This window comes from Zingiber officinale, chromosome 4B, assembly GCF_018446385.1.
Source record: "Zingiber officinale cultivar Zhangliang chromosome 4B, Zo_v1.1, whole genome shotgun sequence".
NCBI classification, from domain to species: Eukaryota; Viridiplantae; Streptophyta; class Magnoliopsida; order Zingiberales; family Zingiberaceae; genus Zingiber; species Zingiber officinale.
The window spans coordinates 117,204,943-117,218,692 of NC_055993.1; the positions used below are offsets into that span (position 1 = coordinate 117,204,943).

Genomic DNA, 13,750 nt, shown 5'->3' on the forward strand with positions numbered 1-13,750 from the left:
TTACATGAAATTGGACAAGATAGAGAGAGAAAAGAGAGAGAAAGAGACTTCGCTCGGAGCCAGCCACCGCACAGCAGGCGCCGTAGAAAATTAGGGTTCGTAGACGAGAGGAGAGAGCAGGGAAGGGAAGGGAGAGGAGGAGGCTCGATAGGAGAAGAGAGAGAGAGAGAGAGAGAGAGAGGCGGAAGGAGACGAAGTTCCTTGCTGCCTTCCTCTTCTTCCTTGTCCAGATTGGACTCTAGGGTTTCGTCCTCGTCAGCACCTTGGACGAGGTAATCGCCTGGACGCCCTTCCCCCCGTTTTGTCAATTTTTGATGTGACGCCCTCCGATTTTCGTCTTCAACCTCGTTTTGATCCGGTTTGCCTCTTTTCTGCCCCGATGATTTCATTTTAATCTGGTTTTGGCGATTCGGGGTTTCTTTGGGCGATTCCAAGGGAAATGGTGAGAGGCTGGCTTATTTCACTGGTTGCGTTTTTTTAGATCTCTTATTTCTGTTTTCAAATCGAGTTTGTCGGGATTTATTTTCATCCTTTTGTTACTTCCTAATTTGTGCGACGCGTTCCTTCCTTTTGTATTTTTTTTTCTCGTCGCAAGGTAAGTTGATGTTAATCTCGTGTCTTGTTTATTTAGAAAAATTGTTGCTTTTTAGTTGTTAAAATTAGATATTTGAACCGGTTTAACTTAGTTCTTATTGATGTTTTTGTGATTGCTAATGGTTGGATAATATGGTAAGATCACTAGGCTCGTGTGAGTTTATTTATTAGCAGGAAATCTTCATCTGATCGAAATTTGTTCCGTGCAATTTAGTTACTTTTGTTATATTATATTATAGGCCCATTAGCCTCTTTTTGCGGTCTTACTTTTTTTTGATGTAAAGATTACTGATCGGTAGAAGGATGCATAGGAATTGGGATGATATCCTTGGTACTTGTGAATTTCTCCCATTTGCTTAAGATGTGTGTTATGATCTCGTGGATTTGTTGAAACTATTGTAGCATTTCTGCATCTTACCACATCCTCACCCCTAAATGATCAAACACAATAGGAGGTCTCTGACCCTGTGAAAGCTGCATAAGCAACAAATATTTCACTGCTAGATATCTAGTTTTCATCAACCCTTGATTCCCTGTCCTCACCCTCAGCACTTGTCTCACTCGTGTACACCCAAAATCCTCTAATTTTCCATGGTTGCCCCATGATAGTTTTTTCTTAAAAAGAATTCTACTATCGATTCTTATTCTATGGCCAAGGAAATTCAAGAAATTGATCAAAATCAAATCATACTCAGCTAATTCCTTTCCAGCTTGGTTGATCAGGGGATTTTAATTTCATTCCAACCAGTCGTTCAGGGGATTTTGACCATTTATTCTTCCTTATCTTCTAGAGTTAATGAAGACGTGCGATAAATTGACCAAATTCGAATTAGACTTGGCCAATTTTGAGCCAACTCGCCCTATATAGGTTATAGTTGATTGAGTTTTCATACTGTTGTCTCATGATATCTGAGTTAATAAGGACTTGCATTGATAAGTTTGCTTTAATTTGCATCTTGGTGTTGTAGTTGGGTTGGGTCTTTGCAATCATGACCCCAATGGTTGAAAAAATTAAACATATTCTATCTGTATGCAAGGTAATTATTTGTTTTTTAAAAAATCAACTGACATGTCCTTTGGACTAGCATCATATACTGTTGTTGAGGCTATCAGATTTAACCTTTCAATGAGTTTTAATGGCTTAAGTTGGTAGTCGATATGCAAGAAGAATAATCTGCTAAAACACTTGTTAGAATTTTGTAGGTATATGTGTAAATATCTTTTTCTTTTCTGGAACCAACTAGATGTTGTCTTATGTCTAATGCTTAGTGTTTAATTAATCTAATTACTGTGGCTATTGATTTATTAAATTGAACTTAGTAATGATTGCTCAAAATTCAAATTAAATCTAATTGAGTTAAAATAAGGATGTATTTGAATCGTCTAATGGACGGACTAGGATCAAATTGATTAGGCTTTGATTTGGACATGAGTTGGACTCTGACTTAGCTTGAACCGAACCAATTTAGGTTAAGTTTGAGCCAAATTGAAGCAATGTTGGTTAATATGAATTTGTTCTAATTGATTTTGATCATTTTATTAATTCATATAATTTATCTACATCATTTGCATAAAATGCAAATATATGGTTGTTTCCTCAATGTTTAATTCTATTGTGTTCTTTTATGACTTTTGGTTGTTCTAATACATGCTATTGAGGTGTCACATTGTTACTAGTTGCATATCATTTTGATCATTTTACGAATTCATATAATGTGCCTACATACTTCATTTGCATGTTGCATGATGAATATGGTTATGTTGTCATTCATGCTAATACTAGTGGTCAATGCATGATGAATTTGTTTGTATTTAAGGCTGATGATTACATTTTATGTATGCATTTATTTAGTTTGGAGATGGGAGTCATAAGTGCCCACATAATATCTTTCTAGATTGAGATATTATATTGTGAGGCAACCGTCGTGTATGTGGAGTGTTGACACTATTGCATTAGTTTATTGTTAGTGCAATTGTTGGAGTATGGTTGCATTAATTGTAGTGTTATTTGTTATAGTTATTCATAGCAGCTGTATATTCCTGAGTGGTAGTGTCATTGCACTTGATGATGATTGGTAAGCCACAATATTCATAGTATTGTTAATGCTTTCATGCTGATGATTAAGATGCATTATTACTAGGATTTTCAGAATACACTTTTGATGCTAGTTGATGATCATGCATCCGAATTATTCTAATTCTTTGTGTTGGGTTTGAGCTTCAAGTGTAGATATCAAGATGGCTGGGTTATACTCTTTTAAGAGTTTTTGTGGTTATCTAGGTTATTCTATCTTATCTTGCACTGAAGCTACTTTTGTTGTTGACATTGGTGTTAGAGTTGCGCTTCGTATAGGAAATTGAGAATTTGCCTTTATCTTGTTGGAACAGAACTAAACCTTATAAAAAAGGTCAATTGAACTAAAACTAATTCAAAATTGTTAAGTTGGTTTGGTTTGGTTAAAACCAAATTAATAAGAAATATTACTCATTTTCTATAGTGACTACATGAACCAAAGCCCCTCGTATCGTTATCTTATTCCATCAAAAATTAGCAAGAATTATTTATACTTCATATTGACTTGATTCACATTCATCTAGCATTGACTTGTAAAAGGTGCGAAGACGAATAGTTGCAGAACAATTTCGAGTTTGCAAGATAAGATATAGTTATGGTAAGGGTAGGATGCCAAGCTAGGAGCAAAAGCTTGCATTTAATCCTTAATGTGAATTTGAGCAGGCTTAAATAGTAATATCCATTAGGGAAATCTCATAGACAGTGATAAGTTTTAGGAGATGGAATATTATTGTAATATTAGCTATCTATTCGATCAATTAATTCCAGTAAAATAATTTGGGTTTTTTAGGTTAGTGTAAAAATAGTGAAACCTAATATTTTGGTTTGATATGGTTCAGATTTTGAGGATGAACCAAATTACTCCCCCGCATAGACATTCAACACAATTTAATATTTCTTATTTTCAGTACATTTATTTACTCGACAGAATATAATGATTGCTATTTTTCCTGGTAATTGTTTTAGTGTTTAAGATCTTTGACCCTTCGACTGTAGTATATGTCAGTATTTGTGGTTGTTATCATATTTTGCAAATGAATATTCAGTTACTATTTGAGTTTATCGATGTGCTCTGAGTTTATAATTCTATCAGTTGACCCATGTACTGTCATAGCTAGGAGCTTGGCATAATAGGCTTGTACAGGTCTAATAAGTATAAGATTGTTTTCAAATCCTGAAAGTGTTTGTATTCTGTTTCATGCAGCAAAAACTAACAAGATCATGAGAATGGTTCAGTATTTACCACTTTATTTTAATGTTCATTATCGAGTTCTTTGATAACAAAGTTACAAAAGCAGTTGCCAGTGAATTTGAAAATGAATTGTATTTGTTGATTTTTTTGGTTGTGCTATTTACTAATTTCTTTATTCTTCTATAAAACAATATTTTCATTAGGTATTTGAGAATTCAAATTACATTCTCATATTGGTACCGATGGCGATGTGAACCTGGAGACAACATGGTCTAAGGAATTTGAATCTTGCTCATTTATCTAGTGATTTATAATGATGCTTGAGGACTTCTTTACTCTAACGGAGATGAGAGATGGACTCTCGAGCCTTGGTAGGGTTGAAGAGTTGATATCCATGATTCAGAAACTAAATGATTCTTCTACAAGTAACTTGGTCGATGCAGCTAGGCAATGGTCTACAGTTGCTAGTGTTTTAGCAGCTACCGACCACAAGGAATGTCTTAATCAATTTGTCGAGCTAAATGGTCTTTCTTATCTGAAAAAATGGCTTCAAGAAGCGCTAGACAATTATACTGATGACAACGGAATTGTTGTGGAGGAACTGATCCTTTCATTATTGACATCATGTGAGAAGCTTCTTGTGAATCCTGAAAAAACAAATGCATCTGGATTTGGAGCAACTATTGAACTTCTCATGGATTATAGAAGCAGTAAAATTAAAGATAAGGCTAAGCTATTGCACGATAGATTGACTCTTGCAAAGAATGGTGATATTCATTTTGATGGATCTGAACCAGCTGAGGAATTGCAGATGAATGAAAATGGCTTGCATTCTGGAAATCCATCTGTCAGCATCCCTCTTTGCTCCATGCAAGTTGGTGAAGACAAATGTGAAGTAGAATCTGCAAAAAGTAAAGTACAGGTATCTAATGTCATAGGCTGCTCCCTTGATTCCCCAAATAAGGAGAGAGTTCCAACATGCAATCAAATTTTTTCTGCATCGTTGAATCTAATTGATTCAAATGCAGTTTTAGCAGAAATAAGTTCATCCCGAGTACCACTTGTTTCAAACTCATGTCAGGAGAATTTATCTGTTTGCAAAACAGAAGAAAAATGCACCACTGAAACTTGTTCGCAGTTTTGTCAGAAAGAAGATGCAGATGATCAGTGTGATGCGATAGGCTCTAAGGATGTCGCTGACAGTGTAAAAGAGATCAATATGAATATTACAGAAGTCAAACCAAGTAATTCCACTCAAAAAGAAACTGGTTATCATTCTTTAGCATCTGCAGAACCTACTGTCTCATCCAAATTAGATTCTTTCAACAGTGATTCTTCTGCATCAAAGGTAATGGAACATCAGCAAGTGAATTGGATTGCTGACTATGGGCCGGACAGGCATTTGATAAAAGTCGAGGAGTCCATGCCAGCTGCAGATCTCACTACTAGTCTTCAAGATCATTCTGTCAATGCTAGCATCCCTAACGATATTAACAATCCTCAGTTATCTACTCAGGAGGATGCTGTCAGTAGTGTCATTATGGATCTTGAACGCGAGCTCAATTTTAAGAGTCGCAAAAATCATTTTTCAGTATCCTCTGATTTCTTAAAAGCTGTGGGAACAAAGGCCAATGAAGAGATCAGTCAAAGGTCTGGACCAGGTCTTGAGGGCTTGGATGATGCATTGGAGGTCGCAAGGCAAGTGGCTATAGCAGTGGAAAGAGAGGTAGTTGATTATAGAGAGGTCTCTTGTAGCTCACCCGATGTCAATTCCAGAGAAGCATCTGGTTCTCATAGCCCTGTTTCTGATGCACAGCAGGATGAACAAATGGCTGAACAAGTCGATAGAAACAGTTCTTCTATTGTAAATGAGCATACTAGGTCATCGTCACCTGAGAAGGGATCAGAGATCACACAGAACATTAGTTCTGGACGAGAAAACACTGATCAAGATATAGTCTCGCCTGGGCCAAAAATTCCCACGCAAGAATCATTTGGCAAGGTCATTTTGGATCGATACACCTTTGATCTGAATGCAAATATTTGCAGCGATGAACCTGAGTGTTCAATGAAGAACAGTCCAAAATTGCCTATCAATGTATCTGCTCCTGTAGCTGTTGTGGCTTCTTCGAAAGGTGCTCCAGAAATGCCTTCTCTCCATTTTGGAGGTGAGATGGGGTGGAAGGGGTCTGCTGCTACCAGTGCTTTTCGACCAGCATCTCCTAGAAGAATTCCAGATGGCAAACGGGCCTCCTCTGGTCCCAAGCAGAAGTCAATTTTTGTTGGAATTGATCTGAATGTAGCTGAGAGTGACGATGAGGTTGCTGGTGACGACCCCACTTTGGTGAAAGAGTTGCCTGCTTCCTCTAGTCTTCCATCCGGAGATTCATGTGTCGAAGTCGGTTCAAAAACTGAGTTGTTGAATTTGGATCTTAATCGCCTTGGGGATGAGGACACCTCTGCACTTTTATTCCCATCGTTGAAATTGAATTTTCAAAATGGGGAACGGAGCCTATCTTCAGCTTCTTCTTCATCTTATAGGCATTCTTCTTTTCGAGATTTTGACCTGAATGACAACCCATCATCGGCAGATGCTGGTTCTCACAGCGTCATCCAATCAACAATGAAGACTACTGAATCGCTTGGATGGAAAGCAGCACATGAACCTGCCATCAAAATCATGGGAGCAGAAATATCACTCACAAGGAAAGACAACACTAACAAAGCACAGCAATTTGTCGTACCAAATGGGATGATGCAAATGGAGCCTGCTATGTTTACCAGGCCATTGCTTCCTTATCCCGGCGCATCAACCCCAGCTTATGGGTTTGGCGGCCTTCCAACCGGGCCTGCCATGGCGGTTCCTACAACATATTATTCACCTGGAAACTTTTCCTACTTGGCCGAGACCAGAGGAATGATGGCGCATATACCGCAAGTTACCAACTCGGGTCTCGGCATGTCTACTCCTAGGCCTTTTCACTTTGGTGCAGCTAATATGCACTATACAGCTGGTTTTGGTGGCGCACACCCTGGTTTTGACCTAAATAATGGGATGACACCACCAGAGAGTGTGATCAGAGAAAGCGAGAGCCTCGGTCACCATCCTGCTCTCGGTCATCATCCTTTGTTTATGCAAGGGCATAGAGGTTGGATGGAAGACCCTACCCAGCCTTCTAGTTCTACAATTCCATTAAAGCGAAAAGAACCAGATTCAGGTTGGGAGCCGCCGCCTCCTTTGAATGGCTACAAGTGGATGTCATCGCGACCATGATTGTTTCGATAAACCAGCTTAAATAGTTAGTCGCTTACCCTTTCCGGCCCTCGAATACTAGGGCCAACTAGATAGATAGATGATGTGGCGATGACAAGATGATGAAACAAATAAGGTTTATAGATATAGCGGTAATGCAAAATTGATTTATCTGTAGGTTTTGGTTTGTTTATAACGAATGCTGCCTCCATTGTCATTGATTAGCAGTTGTAGTTCCAGGTGCATGGCAAGAGCCATGAGGCTTTTGATCATTCATTCCTTGGTTGGAAGTCTCTTTCTTCATAAAGTCGTTTCTTAATGCCAAATTTGTGCAGGATAGAGAATTCCTTATTGGCTTGAACTGTTATGTGCAGTGAATTCTATCAAGTTCTATCATGTATTACTTTTTTTTTCTTTTATTTTATCTTGACGATAATTAATGTTGGGAAAAAAATTTAAAAAGGTTGTTTTTTTATTGAAATTGTTGAAAGGATTTTTTTTTATTATTTATTATTAAAAGGACGTTTCATTCTAACTCAACAGATTATATTTTTAGAATTTATTTTTATTTTTAATACTAAGGTAGCAATTGATAAGAATATAACAGATTTAGTGTAGCATTTGTTACCCTATGATTCTATACTATAGTCATCAGTTCAAGTCGTAATATTCTCTTAGTAGGATAAGAATATAACAGATTTAGTGTAGCTAGAGCTCTTTGAAGGTGTTTTTATTTAAGACCTAAACCAAGGAACTTTGACCTGAAAATTAAATTTGATGCGTTCATGGAGTTTCGATTAGAATATTTTAATTTGTTTACGGGTAAAGAACCATTATATTACATTAATGATACTTTGTAACTTATAATATTTCTCTTTCACAGAATCGAATGGTATATTTATTTTTTCTAAAATAATTATATTTTACATTGTTCTCATGAGAATTTTTTGCTTTCTAATTTTGTTTAGCCTTTTGGTGTTTCAACCTCTAAAATTTATTAAATTTACACGGAATCTTCAACCTTTTGTATTGCCGTAAGATTAACATATCCCAGCCAAGTGATGATAATGAAGAACAAAAATTATATGAATTTCAAAACTTTCGAGAAAGGAATCAACAGTGAACAAAATATATTCCAAGGGAGTTGAACGCAAAAGGTGTTTGGAAAGAGAGAAGAAAGAAGGCTAAAACATGAAATGAAAGTGGAAGGAAAGAAATGTGAACTCAACTACAGTTTATGCGAGGTTGTGCGAGTTCGTGGCAATGCCGCAAAACTGACGGCCTCTCTTGCAGCATTGCTGCGAGTTTGCAGTCGCTACCACTGCTGCTATAGATTGTCAGTTGAGTTGGTACTGATCCAATAATTGGGTCTAGTCAGTCAATTCAAACGCTCAAATTGATAGAGCTCAGTATAGTAACATGGACTTTATCTCATCTACACTCTCGACATACTCTTTCAATTATTGAGACACTCCTACAATGCATCATTGCGACCTCAAATTCATGGCCACATCGTGAATTTAGAATTCATCATTCCGGTAGAAAGTTCATTCCACCCTAGTTGAACAAGAAAATGCGATAAAATCTATTATTTTTTTAAATAAGTTTAATAGGTAAACAAAGAAAAGTATATTGATTGTGCAATTCATCCTTTCTCTCATTTGCACCTTAGAATAAACAGGGTATAAACTCTTTATAATAGGCAAGTGCAATTTTAAACATGATCTTGAGATAACGATAAACTCACGAAGCAAATTAATACAGGAAACAAACTTGACAAATATTTACACTCTATTCCATTTTAAATCTGAGAGAAATTAGACACAAATGGCATGAACATTGCTTTTCCTACCACAAAGCACCAACATGAGATTAGACTTCTCCATCATAAATAATGGGAACTGAAACACTGCAGGATTAGAACACAAACACACATGTAGTAGAGACATCCAAACTCCAAATGATCTACCAGAAGTGACTTCAGAATGCCTCTCTTGTTGGCGAGAGCAGGTTGAAAAGGAACGCCTTTGTCAGTCCTGTAACAAATATATATTGTAATCTTCAATTAGGCCAAAAAAAATTCAATGCAAGAAATTTCATTTTAGGGGAAATTTTATTTTGCTTTCAGAATCAATACAACAATAACAATCAAAGATTTTATCCTACCAAGTGCAATTGGGTATATGGATCATCCTATGCCATTGGGTTTGATCTCTTATTATATTATCATCTATTTTTTTAAAAAAAATATGAAGCAATGTGTCGTAAGACCCAAGGTGATTTTATGAATTTTAGGAGAGAGTGTCTTAATGCAAATCAATATTTGTGATGCAGTTCAACCAAGAGGATTAGAGTTAATAGTCGTATGAGTATAGATTTAGTCCCATTAATCATTGAGTATTACATCAGAAAATCAATACAACAATAACAATCAAAGATTTTATCCTACCAAGTGCAATTGGTTATATGGATCATCCTATGCCATTGGGCTCGATCTCCTACTATATTATCATCTATTTAAAAAAAAAAATTATGAAGCAGTGTGTCGTAAGACCCAAGGTGATTTTATGAATTTTAGGAGAGAGTGTCTTAATGCAAATCAATATTTGTGAAGCAGTTCAACCAAGAGGATTAGAGTTAATAGTCGTATGAGTATAGATTTAGTCCCATTAATCATTGAGTATTACATCATAGTTTGATAGACATGAGTATAATGATTCTCCTTAACTACAATTTTTTCTATCAAGGATTAAGAAATCAACTTTCTGAGAAGGTGTAAAGATCAACTAAATCACATAAGAATATGATTATTTTGACATAACATGTTTTTTACATGGTTTACTACAAGGAAAAAATCAGCAAGCCTAATTTATACTGAGCAATACTATTTAGTCAGATTGGTCCAGGGGGAGGTGCATACTATAGAAAGCTTCCAATAACAGAGAATAGATTCTCTATAGCACCTTCCTTTCTCACCCTAGACAAGTGTTGCATGACATACATAACATGTTCATTTGTTAATTTGAGATGGAAGGAATATCTATAAGCATGTCTATATCTAAATATTCATAATTTAAAGAATGTACCTTCTTTGAAAAGTTTGGGACCAGCAGCTACAGAATCAGTTGTCTCTTACACTGGTCAAGAATCTCCCACTAACCTGCGAACCAGAGGTCAATCTCCACCAATCCCTTAAATTTCTAATCTGTAACCAAGTACCTAGAAATTTCCACCTTGTTGGTCTATTTGAGTGATTTCTACCTTGTTGGTCTATTTGAGTGATTTCTACTGCTTGCGGGTCTTTGCCACCATTTCCTTTGGCTTGTTCCTAGCAGATATTCATAACGAGAGTGCATTAGTTCATGTTAGGTGTCGATTACAAGAAACATCTGTATCGTTTTAACTTACTACAGGTTCTTGTACCATCCATCCCGGAATACTGTTATTGAGAAGACCAATATATTCTTCCATTGCAGCCTCTGGATTCATGTTCCCAAGCCTTTGCCAAGCATACCTAGGAATGTAGAAGAACCAAGGTCCCCATTAGATGCATATTTCATTTTTACACTCTGTCAGTTTAGAAACAAGAATATGTAACCAAAGCTACAATGTTGAACCATCCCGTAGTGGACGAAGAGGAAAGCATGATGTAACAGTTTTCTGAAGTTAAGGAAAGCTGAAATTCACAATTCTCCGAATGAGAAGATAAATACATGCCAAAGGGAGGGGAAGTTGAAGTAGGTTGGTAATTTTCTTATGTGGCTTGTCACAAATTGGAAGAACCAAATCCTGCAGCCTAATTCACAAATCTATGCAAGACGATTTCCTCATGGAAGCCCCATAATTCATTCTCTTTCCTTGCATTAATATTCGTATCCAAGCTTTTCGGTGTCAACGTACAATATAAAGCAGTTTAAAAATGGACAAGTAACCAGTAAATCAAGAATATTACGGACAGAAAGCATGACCCTATGAACCATAACTAGGTCATGTTCTGTTTCTCGCTAGCTTCTCCAGATATAAACCCATGATAAATTGGTACCAAAGTATGCAATAGAGGTGCATCGGAACTGACATTACTGAGAGAACTGGAGTATGTTTTCTTTCCTCAATTGCCTCTTCATACTTCTGACACACCTATGTCATACCATCATTAAATTGGCACCAAAGTATGTAGAGGAGACACATGATGATCACAATCATCAAAATTACTCAAAGAAAGCATATGCCTATGAATTGATAACTTGGGTATGTTTCTTTTCATAATAGCTTCTTCATACTTCTGACCAACCTATGTTATACCATCATTAAATTGGTACCAAAGTAAGTAAAAGAGGTACATAATCAAAGTCATCATCAATCAGAGAAAGCAAAGCCCACTTTGGCTGGTACTTCCATCCAATAGACTTTATTTTTTAAAAACAACATATCTCCGTATATGTAATTTCTGCTATTTTCTCAACTAGTATAGTGTCTAGTAACCTTCTAGACTCAAATTCAAGCAAAAATGTAAACATTGAGGAAGAAGACAAAGGAGCAATAGAAAGCCATCACTTAGACAACACGATTGAACGATGTAAAAGAAAACACTTTTTTGGCTGATATAATGACCCTCATTGTTTCATAGTTGAATGATCCATTTGACATTCATGAAATCGTCTACTTAACATGATAGGGTTTTTAAATTTAGTGATAATCATATCTATTCTTACTCAAATGTTACTAAAATAAGACTAATCCAATGCACCCATGATTTGAAATCTCATACCATACCGGATGAAATGGTCAAAACATACCATTCCGATAAATTATCAAAATTCTATACTATTTGGCACCAAGTCACTCATGTGTCATTGTCTCAATCGTGCCAATGATGAGTATCATTTTATGTCAACACTCAACACCCCTTAGCATGCTAATATTGAATACCAGATGAAAAGCAAATAATGAACTTTGATATATATATATATATATCTATATATATAGTTGTCTTTTTTTTCCTTCTTCATCTCCTTCCTATTTCCACCTTCAATTTACCACCAACACCATACAATTCCAACGACATTGACAAAATACAATTACTATTTGGCATTGAGACACTCCTCTGTCATTATCTCAATCGTGTCGACAACGAGCATCATTTTATGTCACCACTTAACACCCCTTAGTATATATACAAAAATTGAGTTTGTCTCAATACAAAATACTGTCAAAATTATAAAATTCAATATGAAAAGCAAATAATGAACTTAGCTATATATAGTTGTCTTATTTTTTTTTCCCTTTTTAATCTCTTTCCTACTTCCACCTTCAATTTACCATCTACAAATAATATCTTTCTAGTCAAAGATCAAAATACAGTATGACTTGAGATTTCAAACCCTGGACCAGTCATACTTAAATGATTTGATACCTTAAGATAAGTATAATAATCCAAACTAAGAAAAAAGACAAAGAAAGAAAGTAAAAGAAGAAGAGGCTACCACATACTGACCATTTGGATCGAGCAGAAACCATCAAGGTCATGGGTTTTGGCTCATAGCAAGGCCCCTCAGTGGCAACCTTGTGCAGCCCATACAACAGAAGTTGTGCTTCATCGCTCAGTTTCGACACAGCATCTCCACCTTTCTCACTAGAAACGAATTCCGCTGCGACCCCGAACAATTTCTCCAGCTCACTCCGCTCAATCCCTTCCCAATCGTCCTCCCCATCCAACAGAAGGCCGTCTTTCTCTTCCACTGCGATCACATCTTCGTTTTCTACAGCATTTGCTCCACCCAATTCCACAACGTCCTCTTCAGCTTCCTCATCCCGGGCAAACCCTTCTTTCTGCTCGATGAAATCCCCCTTTTGGGGGACCTCCTCCGCGATCTCCTCTTTCTCCAGATCAAGCCGTTGTGGCTCGACATCGAAGGGCGGGGCAGGAGGCGAGTTGCGCGCTATTTCCTCCCCCGCAATCGGATGCGCACTGGCTCCGTGTGCAGAAGGACCGGCGGAGGAGGCGAGGGCGGAGTCGCCGTCGCCGTCGTCTGCGGCGACGGAGGCGATCTTGCGGATGAGGAAGGCGATGAGGACGGAGATGAGGCCGGTGAGTAGAAGCTCCTGGTAGAAGTCCATCCTCCTCCGATCCTCTTATCTGCTTCTCTCCGCTCCGCTTCTACCACCCGAGTACCAACTCCGATCCGGCGATCCGCTTCCGATCCCCGGCGAGGAGAAGAGGAGAAAGAAATAAAGCGAGAAAAAGTGGAAAAGGGCGAGGGCGATAGACAGAGAGAGCGAGAGGCGAAGCCCAACCGGCTAACTGACGTGTTCGGCGGAGCCGCCGCCTTCCACAAACGGTCCGCTTCGGCGCACACTCTCTCTCTCTTCCAGGTGGGCCCAAGAGTGCCGCCAAATGCCCCCACGGGCGGGATTAACCGATTATGACATGGATTCTTGCAGCATGAGTCGAGAGGTCGAAGGTATGCGACAGCAAATGCGATAACATCAATATCTGTCCGTGTTAAACACCTGAGATCACTATGTCATAGCCGGGCCCGTATTCACCGTGATTTACTCCCTCTCATATTTATGGGACCGGGATGAGGGGACCGCTGGGTTGACGGTTCCAACCTTTGCAGCAAGAGTGCCACCAAAT

The 13,750-nt window shown here is 37.7% G+C and overlaps 2 protein-coding genes across 4 annotated transcripts; one reads left to right on the forward strand and one right to left on the reverse strand.

The window, feature by feature from the left end:
• Window positions 1-3: 3 nt before the first annotated feature.
• LOC121976168 lies at window positions 4-7,474 on the forward strand. Of its 2 annotated transcripts, none has more exons than XM_042528203.1 (2): window positions 4-272; window positions 4,064-7,474. In XM_042528203.1, exon 2 carries the CDS (start codon window positions 4,174-4,176, stop codon window positions 7,132-7,134), a length of 2,961 nt encoding a protein of 986 aa, XP_042384137.1. In that variant the 5' UTR covers window positions 4-272; window positions 4,064-4,173; the 3' UTR covers window positions 7,135-7,474. The 2 variants fall into 2 exon arrangements, with proteins under 2 accessions (XP_042384137.1, XP_042384138.1); XM_042528204.1 differs by lacking the exon at window positions 4-272 and adding an exon at window positions 291-442.
• A 1,371-nt stretch (window positions 7,475-8,845) lies between these two features.
• LOC121976169 (acyl-CoA-binding domain-containing protein 3-like) lies at window positions 8,846-13,515 on the reverse strand. Of its 2 annotated transcripts, none has more exons than XM_042528205.1 (5): window positions 12,608-13,515; window positions 10,522-10,627; window positions 10,347-10,441; window positions 10,200-10,273; window positions 8,846-9,149 (listed from the first exon to the last, which is right to left on the reverse strand). In XM_042528205.1, exons 1-4 carry the CDS (start codon window positions 13,228-13,230, stop codon window positions 10,255-10,257), a joined length of 843 nt encoding a protein of 280 aa, XP_042384139.1. In that variant the 5' UTR covers window positions 13,231-13,515; the 3' UTR covers window positions 8,846-9,149; window positions 10,200-10,254. The 2 variants fall into 2 exon arrangements, with proteins under 2 accessions (XP_042384139.1, XP_042384140.1); XM_042528206.1 differs by having other exon boundaries at window positions 10,375-10,441; window positions 12,608-13,513.
• Window positions 13,516-13,750: the final 235 nt, after the last annotated feature.

Excerpts from the sequence above, each read along its gene's own strand:
- LOC121976168 (XM_042528203.1), top strand. The coding sequence starts at position 4,174 with ATGATGCTTGAGGACTTCTTTACTCTAACGGAGATGAGAGATGGACTC.
- LOC121976169 (XM_042528205.1), bottom strand. The coding sequence starts at position 13,230 with ATGGACTTCTACCAGGAGCTTCTACTCACCGGCCTCATCTCCGTCCTC. Across the intron at positions 10,628-12,607 it reads GTTTCTGCTCGATCCAAATG|GTATGCTTGGCAAAGGCTTG; the intron begins GTCAGTATGTGG and ends CTACATTCCTAG. Across the intron at positions 10,442-10,521 it reads GGATGGTACAAGAACCTGTA|GAACAAGCCAAAGGAAATGG; the intron begins GTAAGTTAAAAC and ends AATATCTGCTAG.